The 27,931-nt window shown below is 46.3% G+C and overlaps 1 protein-coding gene across 3 annotated transcripts in view; it reads left to right on the forward strand.

Annotated features, from left to right (window-relative positions):
• Positions 1-566: 566 nt before the first annotated feature.
• Tacc1 (transforming acidic coiled-coil containing protein 1) overlaps positions 567-27,931 on the forward strand; it is a 91,190-nt gene continuing 63,825 nt past the window's right edge. For all 3 annotated transcript variants that reach the window (XM_087901043.1, XM_087901044.1, XM_087901046.1), the window contains exon 1: positions 567-658. In XM_087901043.1, the coding sequence (XP_087757169.1) occupies positions 582-658 (77 nt within the window). In that variant the 5' untranslated portion in view covers positions 567-581. The remainder of the gene's footprint in view (positions 659-27,931) is intronic.

Genomic DNA, 27,931 nt, shown 5'->3' on the forward strand with positions numbered 1-27,931 from the left:
TCTGTGTGTAGTAAATAGCTGGACTTCCTGGCACATACCTATAAAATACCTGTACTTGGGAGGTGGAGTAGAAAGATTAGGAATTCAAGATCATTCTGGGCCAGCAGACACTACAAGTAACAAACAGGGTCCCAGGATGTAACTCTGGCTGTCCTGGAACTCCCTGTGTGGACCAGGCTGGCCTTGAACTCACAGAGATCCACCTGCCTCTGTCTCCTGAGCGCTGGGATTTAAAGGGGCGTGCCACTACGCCTGTCTGTTTTCTGTTCTTTTTTTTTTTTTTCTTATGAATTTGGAAAAGACTTCATTCTTTGGTTGACAGAGGCAACGCGCACATTTCGCAGTGAACACGCTCCCTTATTCTGCAGATGAAGAAAGCAGGACTCAGAAAGGGTGTGGTAACTTGTCCCAAGTCACCCAGCTAGTTGGGGAGTTGGGGTGAAGGCTGGTGGCAGGAGTGGGATTCGTCCCGCTTCAGTTGCAGCCTGCGCGGGCGGGAGGTGACTACGGGCCCCGCCCCGCCCCGCGTCAGGCCCTTCCTCCCGCCGCCTCCCGCCGAGGTCACCCGTGGGCTGGCAGTGATGGGCGGCTCGCACTCCCAGGGTCGCGGCCCGGAGCCCGCGTGGGAGACGCCCCCGACAGTCGTGGACGCCGCCGCGTGAGTCAGCGCAGGGCGTGGGACGGGGGACCCGGGACAGGGACGGACATCGGGAAGGGTGGGGGTGCTCGACAAGACCCGCGCGGGCCTGCGGGGTTCAGGGGTTGGGGATGTGGCGCTTGTGGCTCCCAAGAATTCCCTCTTGTTTGTGGCGAGTTTCACGATGACCTCAGAGAAGGGCAGCATTGTAGCTGCAGTAAGCGAGCTTTGTTCCGGGACAGCAACAGCTGGGGACACCAAGTACCGTAAGGGGCGGCGAAGGAAACTCAATGCTGGGAAAGTTGAGGAGAAAGTGGGGAGAAGGCGAGTGCTGATGAAGACTTGAGAGATGGTCAGAACCGTGCAAACTGTGTTAAAGAGTTGTGTGTGCTTGAGGTGGCTCTTCAGGGAGATAGGCGGTGTGGCATGGCATGCCTTTTTTCTTCCTTTCCTTTTCCTTTCCTTTCCTTTCCTTTCCTTTCCTTTCCTTTCCTTTCCTTTCCTTTCCTTTCCTTTCCTTTTCCCTTTTTCCTTTTAAAAATAATCTTCAATCCCGAACAGCCTCCTGGTATCCAAATAATAAATATGGTATTTTTTACCTCCTATTATTTAAAACATTATTATTATTATTATTATTATTATTATTATTATTATTATTACTGTCAGGGCACATGTGGAGGGCAGCTCTCTTTACTACTACGTGGGTCCCAGGAATTGATCTCAGATTGTCAGGCTTGGTGACAAATACCATTCTTTACCTGCTGAATCACATGTCACGAGCTCTGTGCCTCCTAATATTTACAATATGATTTCAAATCTAAACGAAGTCTGAACAACTTGTTAATAAAAAGGGTAGCTGAGATTCACTGAGCCTGTGAGATTTATTTAAAAAAAAAACCTTAATAATCACTTTGTCCAATTTAACCTCCAAGAACACTGAATTCGCTTCTTGAATTATCATCCTATGGGCAAATAAATTCAAGCATAGAGAAATCAAGGAAGTTGTCCAAGGTCCCCCAGGTAGAAAGTAGTGGGCTCCAGGGTGTCTGACGTCAGAGCTGAGGTTGCAGCTGCCTCCCACCCAAGACAGGTGGGGAGACACCGTCATCCCACCCAAGACAAGTGGGAAGAAACCGTCATCCCACCCAAGACAGGTGGGGAGGCACCGTCAGATTTTTAGTTCACGCAGCACAACACATAACCCCCCTTTCCTTCATTTCCCTGTATAAGGAAATCTGAATTGGTACTGCTTAATACAAAAATATAAAAGCTAGAGCTGACTTAACTTATTAAACAAACAGAAGGGGCTGCGGTGGCTCAGCGGTTAAGAGCACTTACTGATGACCTGAGGTTAGTTCCCAGCACCCACATGGTGGCTCAGAACCACCCATAACTCCAGTTCCAGGGGGTCTGACTTCCTCTTCCTTCGGTGCCAGGCACAAATGTGGTGCACACACATGCATGCTGGCAAAACACTCACACACACAGAATAAAAATAATTAGCTTGGTGGTGGCGGCGGCATGCTCCTTTAATCCCAGCACTCCCAAGGCGGAGGCAGGTGGATATCTGAGTTGGGGTCGGCCTGGTCTACAGAGCAAGTTTTAGGATAGCCAGAGCTACACAGAGAAACTCTGTCTTGAAGAAACAAAAAAATAAAATGAAATGAAAAAGTTCGGGGTGGGGGGGAGGTAGGTTGGGGGTCTTTTATTTATTTCTTAACTTCTCTGTTTCTCTGCCTCATTGTTTGTTAATTGAATGGCTGAAACAGCTTCATGGGCTCTTCTGAGGTTGATAGAAGGTGGGGTGTACGTGAATCACAACCATTTTATCTGTGGACCATTTTATCCGTGAACGCACACCATCTATTCTGTCAGCCAAGGATGAAACTGACTGATCTTTGTGGATTGTGACTGTCAAGGTTTACTGTGTAGAGCATGAGATTATTCGCTGGCGGTGTTTGGAAAAATGAAGATGCGTGTGTTGTCAGTGGCTGGATATTAAATTGTCAGTTGTTCAGTGTCTAGTGTCTTGGTGTCCTCCCTCCCTCCTCCCTCCCTCCCTCCCTCCCTCCCTCCCCCTTCTCTCTCTCTCTCTCTCTCTCTCTCTCTCTCTCTCTCTCTCTCTCTCTCTTTCTGATCCCTTCCCCTGGAGGTTCTTTTTGTTTGGCAAAGTTTACCTAAAACTCAACCAATACAAATGGCAATCCTTGGTCTTTGCTTAGGGTAAGCACACTGGTTGTTACTCAGTGGTGGAGTGCCTGCCTAGGCTCTGGTCTTCGTCCTCGGGACTGCAATTTTTGGTCTCCCCAGAGGACACAGTCTCTGCTCAGTGAGCAGCCTTAGCGGACATATGGGACACGAGTTAAAGACCCTTCAGAAGCTGGGTGTGGTGGTCCGTGCTTTCAGTATCAGCACTCAGAGGCAGGCAGATCTCTGAGCTGGAGGCTAGCCTGGTCTACAGATCAAGTTCCAGGGTAACACAGAAACCCTATCTCTGGGGGGCTGTAAAAAAAAAAAAAGTCTCTTTAGAAAGATGAAATTCCATTCCTGTCAAAGCAAAAAGTATGCTTTTCCCCAAGTGCTGCTAATTGGAGGGACATGCCACAAGTCTCTCCAGGGCTCAAGAGAGCAAGGACGCATTGTCCACACGGTCCCTGCAGACTTCCTGTCGGACGTGTGACTGCCAGGATAACGCTGACCTCGAGGAAGCCCCCCCTTGGACAGTGGCACTTTGGAAGCTTATTGTTCCTTTAAAAAAAAGAATTATATGAAAGTCACATGACTAATGCACCCACAGGCATTTTCTTTTGAGGGAGAAATTGTCTTTGAGAATGGTCCCAGTCTGTGTTCCAGAAGAACTAGATACTCAAAGACGCCAGATAAGGCCCTTCACAAGAACTCCGCTGAGAAATACAAAGGCGCGCACAAGTGCTTGGAAGCAGTGCCGGAGTCAAGGTCAAATTCATCAGTCTTTGAAAGTTTAACCTTTACTGAGCCCAAGGAAACAAATGGCTGGCTTGGGCAGAAGGCTGGAGTACTTTCCTTCATTTGTTTGTTTGTTCGTTCGTTTGTTCCAGGAGGCTTCGAGAATTGAGAGCACAGTTGTGGGGTCGGGCAGACCTGGATTAGAAGTCCTGTTCCGCGCTCCCCTGTCCCCCGTTTAGTTTAGGGCAAGTGGGAAATGCCCTCCGAGCCCCACCAGTGCTGGGATTACAGATGTTCTCTGCCCTGCCTGGTTTTACACAGTGCTGGGATTACAGATGTTCACTGCCCTGCCTGGTTTTACACAATGCTGGGATTACAGATGTTCTCTGCCCTGCCTGGTTTTACACAATGCTGGGATTACAGATGTTCACTGCCCTGCCTGGTTTTACACAGTGCTGCTGGGATTACAGATGTTCTCTGCCCTGCCTGGTTTTACACAGTGCTGGGATTACAGATGTTCTCTGCCTGGGTTTACACAGTGCTGCTGGGATTACAGATGTTCACTGCCCTGCCTGGTTTTACACAGTGCTGGGATTACAGATGTTCTCTGCCCTGCCTGGTTTTACACAGTGCTGGGATTACAGATGTTCACTGCCCTGCCTGGGTTTACACAGTGCTGGGATTACAGATGTTCACTGCCCTGCCTGGTTTTACACAGTGCTGGGTATTGAACACAGGGCCTCTGTCAAGTGAACATCCAGCAACCTCTCAACTCTTTCTTCATCTAATTTCCAGGATTTTTTCAAGAAGGAGCAATACCAAGAAGATAGGCGCACCTTGGGTGTGCGGTAGTTTAGTGTACTGTTCAAAACCATCACTTCCCTGGTTGACTGTTTGTGGCAATAGGGTTCGAAGAATGACATAAAGCAGAACCCATGATTTATAAATAATCACCTCATTCTTATTTAGCTTGTCTGAAATATATGATACACAAAGGTTAAATTTCTGGACCGATCTTTGCGTTCTGGATTTAGTGAATAATGGACTGGCTGGGCCAGTGGCCCTTTGTGTGTGTGTGTGTGTGTGTGTGTGTGCGCGCACACACACACACACACACACGCGCGCCTAGGCAGTTCTCTGAGGTCTTGAGTGATTTTGCCTGTGTCTTTCTTTCTGATCATGTCAACAAGATGCAGCAGGTTCAATATTCTCTTGACGGTAAAGTCTCCAACGTTTAAACAAAAGGGAGCCCTCTTCTCCTTCTCCCTCTTCTTCCTCCCTCCTCCCTTCCCCCTCCTTCTCCTCATTTTTTTTTTGTGTGGGGGTGTGGTTCCAGGATTAAATTTAGAGCCCTGTGCATGACAGGCAAGCACTCTGACTGAGCCACATCCTCAGCCCATCCCCCCCACATTTTCCCCCACTTTTGTACACTGCAGACTAAGTTGGTCTTGGATATGCAATGTTTCTGCTCCAGCCTTCCAAGTAACTGGGATTTTAGGAGCATGCTCAAGACCAGCATCTAAAGTGTCTCTTGATGGAAAAGCCATGGTGGAGCAGATGGACGTTCCTGACAGGAAGAGGGCTGTTGGCCTTGAACTTTTGAACTCAGAAGCTTGGTTCATAATGCACACACTTGTTCTGAATCCCACTGGCTTCAAATTCATAGTATTCTTCGTCATCTTCTCACTAGCTAATTGTAGTAACATTTAAAACATTCTAGGTCAGCCAGGCGTGGTGGTGCCATCTTTAATCCCAACACTCAGGAGGTAGAGGCAGGTGGATCTCTGTGAGTTCTAGGCCAGTCTGTCTGGCTTACATATCAAGTTCCAGGCCAGCCAGAGAGCTATGTGATGGGATCCTGTCTCAAAAACAAACACAAAACAAACAAACAAACAACACTGTAATTAAAAACATGTTAATTTCGAGCCTGGCATGGTGTGCACACTGTAATCCTGACACTCGGGAGGAAAGCTGGGACACATAGTGAGACCTCGCCTCACAATCAATAAATAAGCAAATAAATGAAAAATGAAAATCTCATTGGTTTTCATTTACTACAGGGGTTTTAAAAACGCCTATGTAAAATGTTTTAGTATCGAATAAAAGAAAGATTTTTGAGAAAGTTTTGGTAAAGACACAGAAAAAAATTAGCTATGTGAAGACAAGTTAAAAGATTTATGATATCTAACTTGGAAAACTGGCCTGAGAGATGTAGAAATATGAGATTTGAGGAGATATTGGCTTGTTCTCTCTCTAGCAAAGTTCACCCGAAAGGAAATGGCATGAAGTGCGTGACCGTGTGTGCGTGAATGCGCATGTGCATGCGTGTGCATGTGTGTGTGCTCGTGTGTGTGTGAGTGTGCATGTGTACCTGTGTGCATGTGTGTGTGTGTGCGTGCGGTGGGGATATCTCCTCTGTGTGTGAGGGGCTGGAAATAGCCATATCCAGTAGGGAGGAAGGCACTGTCTCTAATCATTACAAGACACATACTCCGTCAAGATAGCTACCGAGTAGGAATGCAGGAAAAGCTTAGTTCCACTACCTCTTCCCCTTTGGTGCTAGCACACAGCAGCACCCATCTTCTTCCCCTCCTCCCACACCCTTTCCCAGCTGGCACATGTTTCAAGATTAAACACCCAGAAACACAAGAAAGGAAAAAAAAGAAAAAAGGGCACAGCTGCTGGATTGCCTAGGTCTGAGCTGGTGAGGTACCTGAGTGGCTGTAGGGTGCAGAACGCCATCCACCCGAGACTGGGCATGTCCTGGCACCATCCGTGCGGGTCCGATTGTGAGGACGCTGGCTCCGGCTGTGGGGGCGAGGAATGCTGTTTTTATTTTATTTTTTTTACTTTCCCTACTTTGCAGGACCGCTACTAGAATTCACAATTTTAACCACTCGGGTGTGTGGGGGTGTGTGGTGGACATGTGTGCTCATGCTGGTATGTACACATGTCCACTTTTACCATTTTTAAGTATATGATTCAGTAACATTGATAACATGTACAATCATCTCCGCTGCTTAGACGCTTTCACCACCGCGAACCGCACGCGTGGAATGATGGGAAGTTCCCCATTGCTGCTCCCCTGGCGCCTGGCAACCTTTGGATTTTTGTTTTTGTTTTTTTGTTTTATACTACTTATCCTAGGTCCATCATACAAATAGAGTCATATAACATTTTTCTATGTCTGGCTATTTCACTAGCATACTATTTTCAGATCTGTTCATGTTGTAGTATGTATCAGAATGAATAAAATGTGCCTTGAGTATGTGCTCATGTGTGTGTGTGACATTTTATTTCTTCATTCATCTGTGGGCAGACATGTGAGTTGACTCATTTTAACTACTCTGAATAACCCTGCTTTGAACATTAGAACACAAGGGAGACCCTGCTTTAGATTGTTTGGGCTGTATACATAGGAGTGCATTACTGAGTGATTTTTTTGAAGTTTCCCTAAGTGGATCCCTCTTTTTAAAGATTATTTTTATCTCATGTATATGAGAGTTTACCTACATGTCTATAGGTACCCCCTTGTGCATGCTTGGTGCTGGAAGAGGCCAGAGGATGATGTGAGTTCCTCTGGAACTGGAATTACAGGTGGTTGTGAGTTGGGTCGGTGCTAGAAATTGAGCCTGGGTCCTGTGGAAGGACAGCGAAGGCTCTTAACTACTGAGCCGTTTGTAATAGCCATCCTGAGAGGTGTGAAGTCGTATCGAGTTTGATTTCTGTGGTGATTCATTGTATTAGTTACCATAGTAACCCGACAAAAGCAGCCTAGAGAAGGCGGGTTTATTTTGGCTCGTGGGTTGCAGGTACAGTCCGTCTCGCACGGAAGGCTGGGTACTAATGGTGTGAAGCAGCTGGTCCTGCCGCCTGCAATCAGGAAGCCATAGGAGTGGCCGCTTCTGCTTAACTTAAGTTTCTCCTTTCTTTTCAATCCAGAACCGCACCCCTGGGTAGGTCATCCCACTCGACCTAATCCAGATAATGTCTCAGAGACATGCCTAGAGATGTGTTCCGATGGCGCTTCTAAATGCCACCAAATAATAATCAAGATTACCCTTACAGGGGCTGGGGAGCACGTATTGTTCTTCCCGAGGACCTGGGTTCAGTTCCCAGCCCTCATATGATGGCTCACAGCTGCCTGTAATTCCAGTTCTAGGCAATCTGACACACTCACATGCTCTCCTACTCCTGTGAGTGCCAGATGTTGTAGATGCAAATATACACATACGAAATAATTAAAATAAAAGTAGAAAATTTTGTCCACTATAGTGGTACTATTAGGAGGTGTGTTCTTGTTGGAGTAGGTGTGGCCTTGTTGGTGGAAGTGTGTTGCTGGGGTGGGTTTTGAGGTTTCAAATGCTCAAGCCAGGCTCAGTCTCTCTCTCTCTCTCTTCCTGCTGCTTGAGGATTTGGATGTAGAACTCTCAGCTACCCCTCCAGCACTACGTCTGCCACCCTGCCACCATGCTTCCTGCCATTATAATGAATTAAACCTCTAAAATGTAGGGCAGCCCAATCAATTAAATGTTTTCCTTTATAAGAGTTTCCACGGTCGTGGTGTCTCTTCACAGCAACAGAAAAACAGAAACACCAAGAGAAGTATAAATTGTCGGATAACCCTTTCTCCTCCCACTTTCCCCCTCCCCTCCCACGCCTTTTTTTTTTTTTCTTTTAAGGCGGCATCGTGCTACACAGTCTGGGTTAGTTTTGAACTCCGATCCTCTTGTGTGTCTCTCATGTGCTGATGATCACAGGTGTGTGCCACCATGCCCAGCCTACAATACCACTTAGAGTTCATTAATGTAGCCTGTCTTTGCTTTTGCTTTTCCTGTTAGTGGCTTTTTCTCCCTTTCTTCTACATTGCGGATGAGGGGATATTCGTTGTTTTGTCTTCGGTCAGCGAATATTAGTTGGCCCCTCTCTTATGGCTGAGCACTGTGAACATTCTGTTTCTCGTGTGGGAATTCACACACACCTCGGGAGGCCTTTCTAAACAGACGCAGTCTGAATATCCCACTACACTGTTGAGGTCAGAGTGAGAACGGGAGGAGGTGACCTTGAGGATGGGAGAGAACATGGCACCTAAAAGAGATGAACATTCACAGTTAGACCTTTCTTGTGGTTACTACACCAATCTTACCCATCTCAAGTGACGCAGCTTTCTCCTCGACACAGCAGCGACATGACGCCTGCCGCTCTCTGCTCACCCAGGGCTTTATCAACCCGTGTCTTTCCCATAGACAAGACTTGCTTTTTATATTCAAGGTGCTAGTGGGTTCCTGTAAGGAAAGGCAGACAATAAATCACCCTGCTCTCTCCCTTCATCTTCTGCTCGTTTGCACACGAAGACTTGGTAACTATGGAGATTTCTACCAGTAGGAGTCCTGCCCTTTGACATTTACTCAGAAGTCTTGCTGGGGAGGGTACCGTGGATATAATTTTAAGAGTGTTTTGGTTTATAGATAGTATGCTTTCCCCTTCATCATTCTGATGCAAGATTGGCTGCAAGTGCTGTCGGCAACAACTGTAAACAAAGAAACTAGGTTTCTTAAACTTGGGGTCTCAGTCTCTTTTCTGTTGTCATAACACAGTATTTGAGACTGGCAAATTTCCGGGGGTGGGGCATGACTTACTCAGCTCATAGTTCTAAAGAGTGGGAAGTTCAAGATTAAGCTGTGTCCGCTCAGGTCTTTCGCAGACACTCTGCAGAGCCCCCAGTGTGTGAGCTGACATCACGGGGCACAAGAAGTGAGAGCCAGAGATTGCCCCAAACCGGCTCTGGCACTCAGCTCATTCCCAAGAAGGTTCAGTGGCCCAGAGATCCAGGGATGGCTCCGTCCTCACGACCCGATCACACAGCCCATCACCTCCACCACGTACGGCTTCGCAGTGGAGACTGAATGTCAACATGTGTTCTGCTGGGAACAGTCAAACCACAATAGGAGTGTTTTGGAGAAGCCATAGAATTGTTCTACTTTCTGAGAGCAGGATGGTTCTGTTTCTGAGAAGATTCACTCATCCATCTCCTACTGCACTTCCTGGGGAAATTCTGACGGTGCCCAGCACTGGTCAGCGTGAACGCTCCCAGAACTCTGGCAAAGGTACTGTCATTTACAGCAATAGCTCTTAAAAGATGTATTTGGGTTAAACATTCCTTTCTTTCTTTTTAAAAAGATTTATTTATTTATTTACTTACTTACTATGTATACAGTGTTCTGTCTGCATGTATGCCTTCAGGCCAGAAGAGGGCACCAAATCTCATTATAGATGGTTGTGAGCCACCATGTAGTTGCTGGGAACTGAACTCAGGACCTCTGGAAGAGCAGTATTCCCAACCCGTGAGTCATCTCTTCAGCCCCTAAACATTTCTTGATACTCCAATAACATCCTTATAGGCATTTCTGTGTGAAAATGTACATACACAATATATAAAGGGGGTGTCAGAGACCCAGAGATATCATCTCATGTAATCTTTTGGCAGTCTTGTGAAGCAAGTACAATTTCCCTTTTACACATAAAGAGACTAAAGCTTGGGGCTAGAGAGATGGCTAAGTGGTCAAGAGCCCTGACTGGTCTTCCAGAGGACCTGGGCTCAATTCCCAGCCCCCACATGGTGGCTCACAATTGTCTGTAACTCCTGTTGCAGGGAACCCAACACCCTCACACAGACACACATGCAGACAAAACACCAGTGCTCATAAAATAAAAATAAATAAATAAAATAAGGCTTGAGAAAAGTTTATGAACTGGGTCACAGAGTCATCAACAGGAACCTGGGCCTCAGGTGCGGAGAGCCTGACTGAACCAGAGACGAATTACCAGGTGTCTGTAGTTGTGGCTCATTAACCAGCTGAGGGTCTGTGTGTCTGCTCGGAAGATGTGTTTATGGCCTTTCCCCTACTGCTGAGGTAGTATCAGGAAAGGAAGTGTTGAGAAAACATCGTCCAGCTTGGTCTATAGATAGGTCCCATACTGAATCACATTCACACAGCAGACAGAATGTCTCTGTGGGCTTCTTTGCAGAAAAGAAAAAAAAATTTGTAAGTCATACTTTTCTAACAAATGCAAAGTGTTGTGTTTCTATGACTATGTCAAAACTGTTCTTAAATAGAGGTTTGAGGAAGCAAAGTGAGAGAGGTTTGGGCAAGATAGGAAGGCGAGAAGACAATTAAAGTTGTCTTTTTTTAAGTGTAGACACCCGAGTCACTGCGGTTCCTCCCACCCCATTTATTTTGAGACAGAGTCTGACTACATAGCCCTGGCTGTCCTGGAACTCCCTCTGTAGACCAGGCTGGCTTCGAACTCACAGAGATCCACCTCCTGTGCCTCAAGTGCTGGGACTAAAGGTGTGCATCACCACGACTGATAGTGAGCCCTTCTTTTGATCAAATTCAAGAGTTTTCTTAAACTGGTTGTGATGGTACACTCCTTGAATCCCAGCACCTGGGAAACACACACTCAGAGAAAGGCTATCTCAGAATAACAGCAATAATAAATAGTTTACTTAGCCTTCACAGGCTTCAGAGTAGATCCCCAACAACACAACATCACCAAACAAACAAACAAACAAAAAAACAACTTTTTGCCCTCAAGTTTTGGTATTTCATGTATACAAAGCATGTATGTTAGCCTCTGTCACTATAACAGATATAGTCAAGATAATCAATTTATAAAGAGAAGAGGCTTAGTCTCACAGTTTTGGAGGTTCAAGCCCATGACTTTGGGCTGATAGAGAGGCATCCCATGGTTGTGCCAGTGCGTAGCAGAACAGGGGAGGAACAGGCTGATATGAACAAATCCCCTTCCTTGAAGGGCATTCCACAACCTCCCACCAAGCCCCACCCAATGAAGATGCCAGAACTTTCCAGGGATGTCTTCTTGTTGGTCAAACCTGTAGCCCACCGACGTTTTAGAGGACAGGCAGCCTCCAAACTTAGTACTATAGAACGTAATGAGCGTCCCGTGGCCCGGAGCGATAACACAGTTCTAATTATCAGGGGCTCACATGAACAAGTTGATACCCGAAATAAAGTCTGATATGTTCTCTTGAGGACAAGATTAGAACTAGAAGATGTGACTAATTTTGGGAACATATAGCGGTAATTGGGAAGGGAGTCAGCGTGAGCATATCTGAGTGTGGGCTGTAAGGCCGTGTGCAGTCTCATCCTAAGGCTTTCCTTATCTCTTGCTAGAGAAGGCGCTGTTCTCCAGTCCTGCCACTAGGGGGAACCAGCCACCGCCACTTAGTTTTCCCCATAGATTGGCTGGGGTCGGTTTTGATGCTTCGTTCCCTTCTGACCAGGATCCTACATCTTTTTTGTTTAGCCTCCAATCTCCAGGTTCAGAGAGATTTTTTGTTGTTGTTGTTGTTGCTTTTGGGAGTTAGAAATCTTGGTGTTCTTCATAACTTGTACGTTGGTACTCGTTCATGAGACTCTTTCGTTAGAGGCAGAAGGGATTTGCAGAGGCTTGCTTGTATTTATAGCAGTACAAGTTTAAAGGCATTCTTGAAAATCGTATTGTTTGCATGACGACAGTTTGGGATGCCCACTGGTATCAGAGACTCTGTTTGGCCTCTGAAGATTTTAGTCACAGAAGCGGGAGAGTGTCACTTCCCCACCCAGGAGGATGCCAATTCTTCACCAAGAATGAGTGTGTTCCCAGAATTTCAGGGATCCTGAGGTTGACAAGGGGGATTGCTTGAGTCTAGGATTTCAAGATTAGCATGGGCAATATACTAAGACTTCCCCTAAAAGAAAGAAATTTTTTCTTTCCTTTGATTGACTTTTCAGGTCTATATCAGACTTGATTGGGTCTTCCACCTTTTTTTTGTTTGGTTGGTTTTTTTTTTTTTTTTTTTTTTTTTTTTTTTGTCAGCGTTTCTCTGTTTAACCCTGGCTGTTCTGGAACTCTCTCTGCAGACAGAGAATTGCCTCCTGAGTGCTAGGATTAAAGGTATCCCACCTCCACCACCCAGCTCCTTGTGTTTTTCTTTTGGACTAGTTTATAGTTGTTTCGCTTTTTCTTTTAAGTAAACATTATTTTCTTGCCCTTGATAATCGTCTACTTTGAGTCCATACTGCTACCCCAGGTCCAGTGTGCTTGAGGCGTGTGTTTACGGTGTGTATGAGTGGTACTTGAGGTGTTGGGGTGTGACCTGTGTGTGATTTTGTGTTTATTCATATGAGAGATTGGAAAATGCATGACTCTATTGCCAAAGACCAGCTTTGACAAAACTCGTACGCTCCAGAATAGGAGCGTGAGGATTAGAATTATGAACCAAAAGGAACAGAGATAGAAGAGAAATAAGAGACAGAAACACAGAACAGCATCGGGAGGGACATTCAGTGAATACTGAACTCATTTATTTTCCACATGCTTATATATTCCGCTCCAAAAGGGGAGGGGGGAACAGGCTTCACTAACAGGATTTAAGGAATAGACTCGAATTCTTCAACCTTTGCTCCAGGTGGAGCTCCAGGTGGATCCAGCTCTACACCCAAAATACTAATTAACCACACCCTTGATCAGGATCGCTTGTTTGTAGCCACACCTGTTGTTAACAACTTTGAGAGAACAAAAATAAGCTCAAACTCTCTGACCTCCCGTTATGGTGGAACAGGCTCACATCTGTGGGAGTCTCTTATGAGACTGAGTGGCAGAGGTGTGCGTGTTGTGACTGCGTGTAACTGTGGTGTGTGTGTTGTGACTGCGTGTAACTGTGGTATATGTGTGACTGTGTAACTGTGGTGTGTGTATGTGTGACGGTGTGTAGCTGTGGTGTGTATATGTGTGACTGTGTAACTGTGGTATATGTGTGACTGTGTGTAACTGTGGTGTATGTGTGACTGTGTAACTGTGGCGTGTGTAACTGTGGTGTGTGCATGTGTGACTGTGTGTAACTGTGATGTGTGCATGTGTGACTGTATGTTTGTGTGACTGTGGTGTGTGTATGTGTGACTGTGTGTAACTGTGATGTGTATATGTGTTACTGTGTGTAATTGTGGTGTCTGTGTGTATACATGAGGCTGTTCATGGAATTGTACGTAGTGCGTTTAAGATATCTTGTGTATCTGTGATTCTATGATACTATGTGAGGAGTGTGTGTGTGTGTGTTGTGTACACATGCCCTGTACTGCCTGCCCTGACTTTCTCATAAAGCCTCCAAAAAGCAGTGACAATTTCTCACATAGAGATGTCAGAGAACTTCGTTCCCTTGTCAAGCCACAGAGCCTGGCTGGGCTGTCATGTTGCTGTATGAATACTCTAGGTGACAGTATCCAAGTCTGGTACATTACTATTGGAGAGGGATTTTTTTAGAAGTCCCTCCCCAAGGGCAGTGGCTTCCCTGCTTCTGAACTGTTGAGGAATTTCAGCTCCCATTTTTCCTTTGCTGGCTACACTGTTGCCACCATAAAAATCATCCCTCCTTCCTTCCTTCCTCTCAGCTAGTCCGTTCCCCCTAGCATGTTGCTGCTCCCCCCCCCCCCCCCCCCCCCGCCGCCCGTGCGCCGTGGATGCTGAATCAACGTGCTTCCTTTTTTGGTCATAGTTGAGTTTCTTCCACTTTTGGAGCCTTGAGTTATGTGAAATGAATCAGTCCTTCCTTGTCTGAATGCCTGCTTCTCTGTCAGCAGCTCCCTGGCGGTGCCCTGTCCACAACCAAAAGCCACTCGATGGGAGATTTTAAATGATTGACTTTTAATTAAAGTGTTAGTATAGATGGTAAAAATTATTCTAAATATCTTGCTTGGGGGACAAAAATCAGCATTTTCTCAAGAGCAGAGAACTCCAGCAAATAAGAAAGGAATAGGAGAATTCTTTGCATTCAGTCCCTTGTATTGGTAGGGACTAATTCTAGGGAACACCGAGGCACCAGGAGCTGTGGGGTGAGGCTGAAGAATGGCTCACACCGTCTGCATATGTGTTCCTGGCACCCGCCAACCTGGGAAGTGTCTGTACCGGCGGTTATCGTAGAACATCTGAAATAAAGGGATTAAATAAATTCAGAGGCCAGGGACTGGTGGAAATCCCACCTTGGAGTCAGGTTTCTGTATATGGGATCCCTGCTGGGTAGGTACCTTGCCTCCATCCCAATGAGGTTCTTTCTCCCTTGAGGGTACAGGTAGGCGGCTCTTTAACATGTTTCCCACGCTGAGGATGCTGTCTTTGTGGGAATCCCGCCAAAGGGCCCTAGATTTAATCTACTAAACATAGTTGAAATGTGGTAAAGGCTGTTGAGGGACAGTCATTGGGCAAGTTTGGGTCCTGAATCCTTGCTGGGTCAAATACTGTTTTGGGGCAAGTGTTGGGGTCTGGTGCTAGCCTGGACCATCAATTATTTCTCTTGACCAGACCCCAACATAAACTCTCTCTCTGGACTGGCGTGGAGGCACAGAAATAAAGACACAACTCACATGGCTTTATCGGGAAGGAGATTCTCAGTGATCCCTCATGAAGTCCTGAGTTCACATCCTGAAAATTTTCTGTTTATTCTCCAAACAGTCTTTATACCAAAACTTGACTTAGGGGAAACCATTAGCATTCTGTCTCCTAGGTAACCAGGTGAATGGCTTTTTTTGTCATGTCCACATCTACCTGTCTGCTGTGTGTGCTCGCTGTCATGTAGGCTTGAATTAGCATCTCTATCAGGCATCCTCCAAATTACAAAGGGGCAACAACATCCTGATCCTTTGTTAGGGCAGCGACAGCCTGCCTGGCAGGATACGTGACCACCTCAGGTGGGGCCTATGGCTTGGCTGCCATGCCACATAGAAATATGGGCCTACAGGCAAGGGACTAAAGAGATAGGAGCAGGAAAGGATTGTGAGTCGGGTCTGGATCCCGTTCACACCTTGCAGTTCAGCTGGAACTGCACCTGGGACAGGCAAGCCTTGGAGCTCCAGAGGAAATATGGTGGTGGACGGAGGGAAAGGTGTCATGAAGACAGAATCAGAGATGCCTGGCATGGCTGTACTCGGTCGGCTGAGCCTTTGGTGTCTGTGAGGCTGTGGGCCTGGGAGTTTCACTGAGGAGAGAATGCTGCGGGCGAGAGGAAGTCGCCGGGGATGTGCAGTCTGGAAACACCAGGCGGAGCACAAGGCATTGAACCTGGAGTGGGAAAAGCTTTAAGGCTCTAGTGCTGGAGACGAGTGTCCTGGTGAGAGAGCACAGCTTTACAGACGGTGCTGGGGACAGGACAACCACATGGAAAAGGCAAAAGTCGGTCTGGATCTCTCATTCCCAACTAAAATAAACTCAAAGTGTGTCAAAAGCCTTCGTGTGTGCAAAAGGCTAAAACTCCTGGGGCAAACTTGAAACTCTTCAGGACAGAGGTCTCAGCAAGGACTTCCTGAAAAGGAGACTCCAGCCCCACGGTGTAGTAAGGACTGCGGGCAGGCCTGCTTTTCATCCCGCCCAGCTCCTGCACAGCTAGCTTAGCCCTGGAAATAACAACACACAAATTGTATTCATTTAAACACTGCCTGGCCCATTATCTCTAGAGAGTTAGTTACTGGCTAACTCTCACATCTTGATTAACCCATTTCTAATAATCTTTGTAGCACCACGAGGTGGTGGCTTACCAGGAAGGATTCAGCATGTCTGACCTGGTGGCTGGCTCCATGGCATCTGCCTCACTCCCTCATCCCAGCATTCTGTTCTGTTTTCTCCGCCTACCTAATTTTCTGTCCTATCAAGGGGCCAAGGCAGTCTCTTTATTGACCAATGAAAATAACACAATAGACAGATAACCCTCCTCCATCACCACGGGAAAAGATCCCAGGAATTAACAAATGGAAGCCATGAGAGTGGAGGCTTTCGCACAGCGAAGGGATCATTGAACAGTTGACAAAGTGGGAGAGAGATCTTTGCAAATTTTAGGTTAGATAGGAGACTAATATGTAAAATCAGTGGAGAACACCCTCCCCAAATTAAATACAAATCATCTAACCAATAAATAGCCAGTGAGTTGAAGGCAGTTCTCAAAGGAAGGAAATACAAAAGACCGATAAATGTTTGAAAAACTGTTCAACATCCTTAGCTTTTTTTGGGAGCTGCCGATTAGACTACATCGAGATTTCATCTCATTAAAGTCAGAATGGCTGTCACTGAGAGCAAGTGTCGTCAGTGCTGGCGAGGACGGTGCGGGAGAAAAGATCTCACCCGCTGCTGGAGCTGACTTGGGCAGCCACTGTGGAAATTGGTTGGTCCTCAAGGAAAAGACCACAGAAGGACCATATGACGCTGCTGGGTGGGAACCAGAAGGAGTCTGAGTCAGCGTTCTACAGAGATGCTTGCACACCAGTGTGTTGCTGTGCTCGTCACAAAAGCCAAGAGGCAGAGCCAGAGATGGAGCCTGTGCATCCACAGATGAATTGGAGGTCGGGGAAGAAGCGCAGTGTGAACATATGCACAACAGAACTTTATTCTGTAGAGAGGAATGAAATTATGAAAGGCAGGAAAGGGCTTGTTAGTATGTTAAGTGAAATAAGCCACACTCTGACAAGTATGATCTTCTCTGATGTGTGGAATCTAAACCTATAGAGAAAATATATATATATATATAAATATTTAAAATATTTGATTTTAATTAAATATTAAATATTTAAATCTTTTGATCTATCTATCTATAGGTAGATAGATAGATAGATAGATCAAAAGATTTAAAAGATTAATGGATCTCAGTATTAGCTAAAGTCTGAGGGAAAGACTATCTCATATACTGTCATTTAAAAACGTGGGGTTAGTATTGTTACTGGAGTCCTTGATCACACAGCACCTCTCTTTAGAGAGTACCAATAGTTGGATTCAGCCATTTACACGGAAATGGAAAAAGTAATGCTGAAAGACGGGAGAACAGTTTAATCACCGTGGCTATGTCTATGTTGCTTTCCTATCGCTGTGATAAGACACCATGTCCAAGACAGGTTATAGTGGAGAGTGTATCAGGGCCGTCTTAGTTAATGGCCTGTTGCTGTGAAGAGACACTGTGACCACAGAAATTCTTTTTTTTTTTTTTTTAAAAAAAGCATTTAATTGAGGCTTGCTTACAGTTTCAGAGGTTTAGTTCAGTAATATCATGGTAGGAAGCATGGTGCCGTACAGGCAGACATGGTGCTGGTGAAGTAGCTTAGAGTTTTATAACTGGGTTGGAGGGAGGGAGGAAGAGAGGAGGGGAAAGAGCGAGAGAGAGAGAGAGAGAGAGAGAGAGAGAGAGAGAGAGAGAGAGTAGGCTTGACTTGAGCCTTTGAAACCTCAAAGCCCATCCCCAATGACACACTTCCTCCAATAAGGCCACATATATTTCAACAAGGTCACATTGTAACTGAATTTTCTTTGGACCTCCAGCTCCCAAATAATGACACAAAGACTTCTTATTAAGTGTGAAAGCTTGGCCTTAGTTTAGGCCTGTTCCCAACTAGCTCTTAAAACTTAAACTAACCGCTTATATTAATCTATATTTTGTAGCTGTATATCTGACTTGCTCCCTGTCTTGCTGGCGATTCTTCCCCGGAGTTCCTCTCTCTCCCTCCCCAGAAGTCCAGCCTAACTATTGTCCATTCAGCTCTCTATTAAACCAGTCAGCAGAAGGTGCCGTAGGCAGGTGAGGTAAACCAGACATTTTCACACAGTATGGTCAAATATCCTGTCACACACACACACACACACACACACACACACACACACACACACACACTCGAATCCTTCTCAAGTAGTGCCATTCCCTGGTGACTAAGCATCCAAATGTATGAGCCTATGGGGCCCACTTTTATTCAAACTACCACAGGGGGTTCCAGTTTCAGAGGGTGAGTTCATGGCCATCATGGCAGTGAGTGTGGGAGCAGGAAGGGAGGCATGGCGCTGCAGCAGTAGCCGAGAGTACACATCTTATCTACAAGTAGGAAGCAGAGAGGGACATTGGGACTGGCTTGAGTCTTTTGAAACCTCAAAGCCCACCCTCAGTGACGCATCTTCTTCAACAAGACCACACCTCCTAACCCATCTCAATTAGTTCCACCTGTTGGGGACCAAATATTCAACTGTATGAGCCTATGGGGACCATTCTCCACCACCAGAGGCTTTACTAGCAAGATGGGGGGATTTGTCATCTTAGCCTTGTCCTGGGGTAGATCATAAGCCTCAGGTGCAAGAGGAGGAGCTGAGGTGGGGTCTAGAGTGTGCACCCTTTAACAGTCTTGGTCAAACCGTGACCAAACTGGCTGAGTTATCTGGTTCTGAGTCAGCTTGTTGCCTCGGGGGAAGAGGGCAATCTAGTTCCCACGGTGAGATGATTGCTTCCACTTAGGCGAGCAGCCTCAGTTCCCACCCTGAAATAATTGCTCCCCGCTGGGTTTGGGGGTAATCTCATCATAGGATGATCTGCCTACAAGGCTTTGCTGTTCCTGGGAGGTTGCAACAACAACTGGGGACACCGAGGTACCACTTCACAGGTCTGGAACGTAAGTGCAGGCAGTTGACAGTGTCTCAGAAATATGTTAGCTATTCTTTTGACTTTGAAGGGAGATGAGATAGGGCAGGTAAGTTTAGGGTTACTTAACCTTGCGTTACCAGTTTTGAGACTGATACTCCTTAAGTGTTAGCATACCTATGCGTGGAGGTGAGCAAGAATCTGACCCAAAGGTTAAGGTAGTAAAGAAGACAGACACTAAATGGAGCAGAGAAGCCAAGCTTCGCCCTGCCTGTAAATACCCACCGGGCAACTGTAGACCCAAATGAAGAGTCAAGGCTTCTAAATAAACCCTGTCTTTTAGTCCTTGTTACAGTACACCCTTGCTCAAGGGCGGTCGACTATGTGTACCCATGTAAACATGTGTATGATTTCATACTCTGGTCCCACTTCTGGCAGCTTGTGCTAAGAAATCATATATCTTTGTAACAGGATGTATATGTAAAAAGAGATATTTGCATAGGTTTGTTCATTAGGGTTCATTGATAACAGAGAATCCACTAATACGTCTTGCTTCCCCCCCCCCCCCCCCGTGAGGAGTGAGTTGGTCACACAGGGATGTTGTACAGGAGTAGGAAAAACATTTGGCTCTGTAGGGAGGCACCTAACATCCGGGTTCCCTCTTCCTCATCTGGGGAGCAGAACACTATGAAAAGAGAAGGTGTCGAGAATAGTTGCTGTCTTGCCGGAGACAATGTTTATATTTCAATCCTATTTTATGGGGGACTGGAGAGATGGCTCAGCGGTTAGGAGCACTAGCTCTTCCAAAGGACTCGGGTTTAATGCCTAGCACCCACATATCTACTCACAGCTGTCTGTAACTCCAGTTCCAGGGGATCCGACACCCTCATGCAGACATGCATGCAGACAAAACACCAGCGCACATTAAATAAATAAATAAACTCTTTAAATCCTGTTTCTGTAAAAGTTGGTCTGTGTGTGTGCACACATGCACGCTCATGCATGCATGTATGTATGTATGGTCTATCCTTCCACGTGAACACATGCTTGTGTTTAAGAGAAGGATTTGCACACTCTTGTTTATGCATTCCAATGTCAATATGGTTAAGCAGATGGCCACAACTGATGAGACCCTCTGTGGTCAGAGCTGACTTCTGTTGGGAAGTACAGGTTACATGTAAACAGCAACAGAAATCTCCGGATAAGTTGATTCCAGATGTGAAAGTATTTTGCGAATGAGAAGAGCGGAGCCTGTCACTGTCACTTTAGAGAAGCTGTTTGAAGATGCTCCGTTGCTTTCCGCTCTTCTTTCGCACTAACCCCAGTCAGCTCTGACGGTTTCTTTCTTCGGCAAAGACAATGCCCCTTGCTATGTGTGCAGGCCAGCTTCTTCTGCCTGTGACAAAATACCTCAAAAGAACATTTTATTTTCCTTTTGCTTTGTGTTTTGAGACAGGGTCTTATTTTTGTAGCCTGTGCTGTCCTGGAACTCACTGTGTATCCCAGGCTGCTCTTGCACTTGTAACAATCCCCCTGCCTCAGACAGATAAACAAGTTTAAGGTGGAAAGGCTACTAAGTTTGGCTTGTGCTTTCAGAAGCTGTGGTCCACGTTAGTCCCGTTGTGGCAGAATACCTGGTGAAAGTGACCTGATTGTCTCGGGGCAGCTGGGGAGCAAAGATAAACAAGAGGACCAAGCTCCCGTTGTCTGCTCCAAAGCATCCTCCCAATATCCCAATTTCTCCCCCCTAGGCTCACCTCCTAAGGTTCTGTCACTGTTCACTAGTGCCGCAGGCTGGGGACCAAACCTTCAACACGTGGGCCTTTGGAGGACACTCACACTCAGCTGGGCTGTGACTTGCGCCTTCCCCCCTTGGCTACATGAAATGCTTCAGTCCACCCTCTCCTGAATTTGCCTCACTGTGCTCGGTTGAGAGCAGGGACTCTCCTTTTCCGCTCGGCATCTTGGCGCACATTGTTCTGTTACCCTCAGATTTCATGTATTTCATACGTGACAATTCATAAATTACATCCTGTGTATTTGTTTACCGATAGAAAACATTGGGATCTGTTTGAGTCAGGAGTATATAGCAGAGGCAGGTAGAGTCCTGTCATTTGTAATATTTGTGAAATAAATGAATGTATGTGTGTGTGTATGTGTTTTGACTTATGCAATTAAGTTATTTAAAAATACCGTTAAGCCCCATATGGTGGTGCATGCCCATCACCCCAGCACTCAGGAGACGGTGGCAGAAAGAGAGTGAATTTGAGGCTAATCTGAGCTATGTAGTCTCAGAAAAGGAAGGGCTGGGGAATGTAACTAAGAGTGCTTGCCTAGTGTGCTCAAGGTCCTGGGTGTGCTCTATGTCACTGGGGGGTGGGGACAACAGAGGGAGGGCATTAACTTTGGAACAAAGAACGTATTTGTATACACACACTGACCTACAGCACTCTGGTAGAGGCGGCAGGTCCTTGAGTTCAAGGCCAGCCTGGTCTATACAGCAAGTTTCCAGGACAGCCAGAGCTACACAGAGAAAGTCTGTCTTGGGGGTGGGGGACAATGACTGTTTCTAAGGAAACCATTGAAAAGAGTCCTTAGAAACTGTGACAAAGATGCTGAAATGTAGCTCTTCACAGCTACACTTCTGATGGAGTGTGGTGGGAAGGACTCCTTTATCTTTAAGAGGCAGGCCATTGGAAGCTTGACCGCGCTACAGTGAGTGTCTGGGCAGCACAAATTGGGCTTGGAGTTTTTTTGGTTTGGTTTTGTTTTTCGTGTTTGGGGGAGGACACAAGGATGGCAGGGTGGACTGGGGAGGAAAGAGAAACAAGTATGATTGGGGTGCATTGCGTGACATTCCCAAGTAATCAATAAAAATATTTTGCTGGAAAGAGTTTTTTAAATAAAAGAAAATAAAAATACTTTGGAAGTGGGGACTTGGAGCAGAGGCCCGAAAACTTGCCTCCTGGCATGCTCAGCTGCTCAGTCCTTGGCACCACAAAAAAGAACAAAATGTTTTCGATGCTAAATGCTGGAAATTGTCGGGAGTAGCCAGTATTAAAATCGAACTTCAGCAACTGTCTGATAGATTGTGGGTTGGTTATTCTTTTATCTGTGGGATCAAGCAAATACTCCTATTAATTATTTAGTATTTTTTTAGACTTATAAAGCCATATTGTTTCAAGGGCACCCCCCAACGACATTAATATTGATTAATCAGGATCTAAATCCATTCTATTTGTAAGTCTTGGCCTTTGATGGAACCTAAATATTGACTCCTCGCCCTTGAGATCCGCACCTGGCATCCAAAGTGGTCCTTACCCCAGCTGACGAAAGAACAGCTCTCACCTCAAAGGAATAAAAGACACGGTTTATTCAAATGTATGAGTGACCATGGCCAGGGGACTCAGATTTAGGCTGCCCCAAGTTCCGTGTTCTCACATGGAAACAGTTCCGTGAAACTTTACAGTGTTGTAGAACAAAGAAAGTAGTAAGTCTAAGCGAGGTGGAAATACATTGGTGAGTAGTCAGAGAGGCAGACGCAGCGAGACAGGGGACGCTCTCCTGTTGGGCCGAGATGCTATGTGATGACATTCTTCGCTTTCGGGTTGGCCGGAGCAAAGCTAGTGATCTGCTAAATTAATAGATTCCAAAAGGCTTTCTTAATTTTTTTTTATCTCTTTGTCACAAGATGTTAGTTCTGACACAGAGGAGGGCAAGGAATTTAGTCCATGATAAGGCAATTAGGCCCTGGACCTCAACATTCCAATCTCTCTGTGGTATTGAAGTTCTGCCCGGTCCATCCGTCTTCGTAGGCACAGCCCCTTTGTATCAGCCAAGCTCTCTCTGCCCACGTTCCTTCCCTCTCGGAATATTTCTCTACGCAGGAGAGGCATAGGGGTATCGCAGTCTTGTTTTGGGATGGCCAGGATCCGGCGGCAGACTTGAGGACCGGAAATGGGAGCTGGGACACTGGTGTGTCTTGAAGGAAGGGGGCTGTGCTGCTGGGGGAGACAAAGCTGTTGGAAGGAGAAGCATCTCTCACAGAGCAGTCCCCCAGGGCCTCTGTGTGTTAGCCTCACCCACACAAGAGGTCTGCTCACCATCTGCAGAAGGCAATCAAAGAGGTTTCCTTCCTTCCTTCCTTCCTTCCTTCCTTCCTTCCTTCCTTCCTTCCTTCTTTTCTTCCTTCCTTCCTTTTTTTCCCCCCCCCCCCGAGGGGCAGGGGGCTGTTTTTTGTTTTGTTTTGTTTTTCACTCTGTAGACCAGGCTGGCCTTGAACTCAGAGTTCTGTCTGCCTCTGCCTCCTGAATGCTGGGATTAAAGGTATGTGCTACCACTGCCTGGCAGAGAGGTTTTCTTTTTTAAAGGCTGTATGTGTTAGGTTTCTGTTGCTGTGATAAAAAGGCTCACCAAAACCAACTTGGAGAGTAAAGGGTTTATTTGGCTTACAGGTCACAGGCCATCACTGAGGGATGTCAGGGCAGGAACTTCAAGCAGGAACCTGGGGACAGGACTGTCACAGAAGCCGCGGAGGAGTGCTGTTCACCTGTGGCTTGCTCAGTTTGTTTTAATATATGACTCAGGACCACCCGTAGTGGGCTGGGCCCTCCCACACAGTCAACGGTCAAGAAAATGCCCCAGAGACTTGTCTACAGGCCTATCAGACAGGAGTTTTCAGTTGACTTCTTTCTCCCTCAATGGCTGTTGGGTGTGTCAAGCCTACAGCACGAAGGCGGAGTCACAGGCCGCACTCAGCTGCCGCGGAAAGCCGTGTCAACTGTGCAGGGCTTATTACCGAGGTGGGGGCGGAGGCCTGGTGGTTGCCTGGAAACACGAAGTCTAAGCGCGATCAGGGCGCACATGGTGGAAGCCGCATTCTGGGCTTCCCTTTTGTTTTAATAGTTAAAAGTGTGTGTGTGTGTTTACAGTTGGTTCACAGGAGGAAGGGAGCCGGGGTTTGGGTTTCACAGTCTGTGTAGGAGCTCTCTTTTGACGGTCTCACCCAGTTTCCAGCAGTCAACATTTTTCATTGCCTCTGAGAAGTTGGAGGTCCGCGCGATTTCCCTCCCTCAGTAAATCAATATTTTCACTTACTGAGTGGAAAACAGCTGGCCTGCTCAGGAGCCACAAGTATCTCCTTTTTTTCACAAGACAAGTTGAATTACCATGAAGTTAAAACATCTCAAACTCTAGGTTCCTCGCTGTTGTGGGCCCCTTTCTAAGTCCCTGGAGGGGTCCTGGCACAGTGCATATGGGAGCTTTCTCGCTTTTCTTTATCTCTGGTCTTTTAAGCAGAGTCTTGCTATGAAGCCTATGCTGTCCTCTACCGGTATCTCTTGCCCCTCCTCCTAGTGTTGTGATTATAGGCCTGCACTACCGGCCCTCTCTTTGCTTTCCTCTCTCAAAAGAAAATGGCCATGGAGAAATATATCCCATTGAGAGCACGTGAAAACAGACCCTTTTGCGTCTCCCCGTGAAGCGTTTCTCTTACACCCTGGCCTGAGTTTTTGTCTTTGATGACTAGCCTTTGCATCAGTAGATGTGCGTGCATGGTGGAAATCTTTTCATGGCATCTTAGATCATGAGAATGAAGGTGCAGACTTTTGGTTACCAGACAGTCGATCACATCGGACCACCACAGGCTGCCTCCTCCATTGGCCCCACAGGGTCCCAGAGGAGTGTGCAGTCATTGGTGAGCTCTGGCATGCCCACTCTTGCCTTTCCATCTTCTACATGCCATCAAAGCCTTCTTCTTCTTCTTCTTCCTCTTCTTCTTCTTCTTCTTCTTCTTCTTCTTCTTCTTCTTCTTCTTCTTCTTCTTCTTCTTCTTCTTCTTCTCCTTCTCCTTCTCCTTCTCCTTCTCCTCCTCCTCCTCCTCCTCCTCCTCCTCCTCCTCCTCCTCCTTCTCCCCCTCTCCCTCTCCTCCCCCTCCCCTCTCCCTCTCCTCCCCCTCCCCTCCCCCTCTCCCTTCCCCCCCTCTCCCTCCCCTCCCCCTCCCCTCCCCCTCTCCCTTCCCCTCTCCCTCCTCTCCCTCTCCCTCCTCTTCCTCTCCCTCTCCCCTCCCCCTCCCCCTCCTCCTTCTTTTACTACCAAGCCTCAGGTATGCTAGGCATGTGCTCTTCTACTGAATACCCCTACTTTCAGATTTGAAAATGAAATTCTTTTTTTTTCCCCGTCAAACTTGAATAGAAAATGAAATTCTTAAATGTTTACTTATTCACTAGGTTTTTCACACTGTATGTAGCTCAGGCTGTCTTAGAATTCACTGGGGAGCCCAGGCGAACTCAAGCTCATAGGAATCCCCCTGCTTCAGCCTTCCAAGTTCTGGGATTACAGCTAGAGACTACCAGGCTTGGTTGAAAAATTAGACTTTAATCAGCCTAATATACTATTCCTGGATTGGAGTGTGGCCACATGTGGAGACGAGGAGGAGAGAGGCTGATGCAAATCTATATTTAACTTCAGGTTCTTTTGAAGTCCCTGCTCTGGAGGTTGGAAATGTAGCCGATTTAACTTGTCTCTCTGTTCTTTACCTTTTCTTATACAAAAGCCATGATAATGCTTAAATATAACCAGGACACTGGAGCTCATTGCTCCTGTTCGGTTGCAGAGATGCCAGTGAACAGAGAGAGGAACTGACTTTTCAAAGATTTATTTTATGTGCACAAATGATTTGCTTATATGTGTGCCTGGTTCTTGTAAAACTTAGAAGAATGGACTCTAAGAGAGACATACACAGATCTAATCTACATGGGTAGTAGAAAAAGGCAAGATCTCCTGAGTAAATTGGGAGCATGGGGACCTTGGGAGAGGGTTGAAGGGGAGGGGAACAGAGAAAAATGTAGAGCTCAATAAAAACAAAAAAACAAACAAAAAAAACCAAACCAAAACAAAACAAAACAAAAAACCTCAGAAGAATGTGCCAGATCCCCTAGGAACTGGAGTTATAGATGATTGTGAGCTGCCATGTGGGTCCCGGGACCCAAACCCAGACCCTCTGCAAGAGCAACAAGTGCCTTTAATCACTGAGCCATCTCCAGCCGCAGAATTGGTTTTTAAAAACTGTTCTTTACTTAGCAAGCCTGTATCTAAGGAGGCAGTGGTTGACAAGACCTGTCTTCCTTCAACTCCAGGCGGAGCTCCTATAAGGAGAAGTGGGTGGGGACAAAGGCAGTCTTCTGGGACTGAGGCTCGCTCCTCTGGTCCAGCTCGCAACGACCTTTCCCCCAGTTTGTCTGTTTCCCGTCATCATCCCTGACACCTTCCCCCGTTCTGTGGACGCTTGCGTGGTCAAGGCAGCCTGTGCGGGTACCAGCCTTGTTTTCTTGCAAGGGCATCCGGGCTGGGGTTTAACTCAGACAGGTGTGTGTACAAAGTGAGACTTGACATGTACATTCCTTTTTCCAGTATGGAGTACAAGTAAGTCTGCAATACAGAATATGAAAGTTTCCCCATCATAAGATTCTAGGTTATATTCACTCTGTAGCACGAACCAGCCAACCAACCAAAAAGATCCACATTAAGACTCCCTCCAATCCCTACCCCCCAGACTGTGGGTTTCAAGGTAGGGACTGAGTCAAGTGCTCATAGTTCAGGTCAAGTGCTTGGCGGTTGTATGACACCCGGAAAGCAGTTGCAATTGTTCAATTTATTGTAACCGCTAGGTTCCGGGTGTGAACTCCCAGGTTTTCACAAGTTTATAAGGTAACAAGAATTAGCCTTTGTTTTTCCCCAGCCTGTTGTTTGCCTTTTAATTTGAAGACATTTACAAGCCTGACTTTCCATGTGTAGCCCAATAAATCTGGGATTTGATTTTGTGTGTGGTTTCATTAATCACTTCTGAGTTGGACTGGCGTCTTCTTACAGAGTGTTGACAGATTCTGTGTTTTCTAGACTGCTTTCTCCCCATGGCTTGATTTTTAGTATTTAGTCATCGGATCCATCTGGAATGTCTTTTGGTATATACTCTGAGGTAAGAGTTTATGCCGATCAGTTTTTCCAATGCTAACCAATACTCTCCATGCTTCTATTAAGCAACCATCCTTTTCTATATCTTTTTTTTTAAAAAAAAATATTTATTATGTATACAGCGTTCAGTCTGCATGTATGCCTGCAGGCCAGAAGAGGGCACCAGATCTCATTACAGGTGATTGTGAGATGCCATATGGGTGCTAGGAATTGAACTCAGGACCTCTGGAAGAGCAGCCAGTGCTCTTAACTGCTAAGCCATCTCTCCAGCCCCCTTTTTCTATGTCTTAACATCTTTATCATATAGCAAATTCTACATCTGGCAGACTCCTTTCCTGAGCTTTCTGCTGGTTTAAAGAATAAAGATATTATTTTTGCATAAATGTATTGTGATGGCTAGTTTTATGTCACCTTGACACAAGCTAGAATCATTAGAGAGGAGGGAACCTCAATTGAGAAGATGCCTCCATAAGACTTGACTGTAGGCAAGCCTGTAGGGCATTTGCTTAATTAGTGATTGATGGAGGAGGACCCAGTCCATTGTGAGTGGTACCATCCCTGGCTGGTGGTTCTAGGTTTTATAAGTAAGCAGGCTGAGCAGGCCAGGAGGAGCAAGCCAGGAAGCTGCACTCCTTCAAGGCCTCTGTATCAGCTCCTGCCTCCAGGTTCCTGCCCTGACTTCCTCTAATGATGAACAGTGATATGGAAAGGTAAGACTAATAAATATTTTCCTCCCCAAGTTGCTTTGGTCATGTTGTTTCATCACAGCAATAATAACCCTAACCGTGTATCATTATCCCTCTCTCGTACATGTACATGTACATGTGGGTATGTGCGGTGTGTGTAGTGCACCTGCCTATGCTTGCACATGTGGGTGTGTGCGGTGTGTGTAGTGCACCTGCGTATGCTTGCACATGTGGGTGTGTGCGGTGGTATGGTGTGTGTAGTGCACCTGCGTATGT

This window comes from Myodes glareolus, chromosome 23, assembly GCF_982192425.1.
Source record: "Myodes glareolus chromosome 23, mMyoGla1.1, whole genome shotgun sequence".
Lineage (NCBI taxonomy): Eukaryota > Metazoa > Chordata > Mammalia > Rodentia > Cricetidae > Myodes > Myodes glareolus.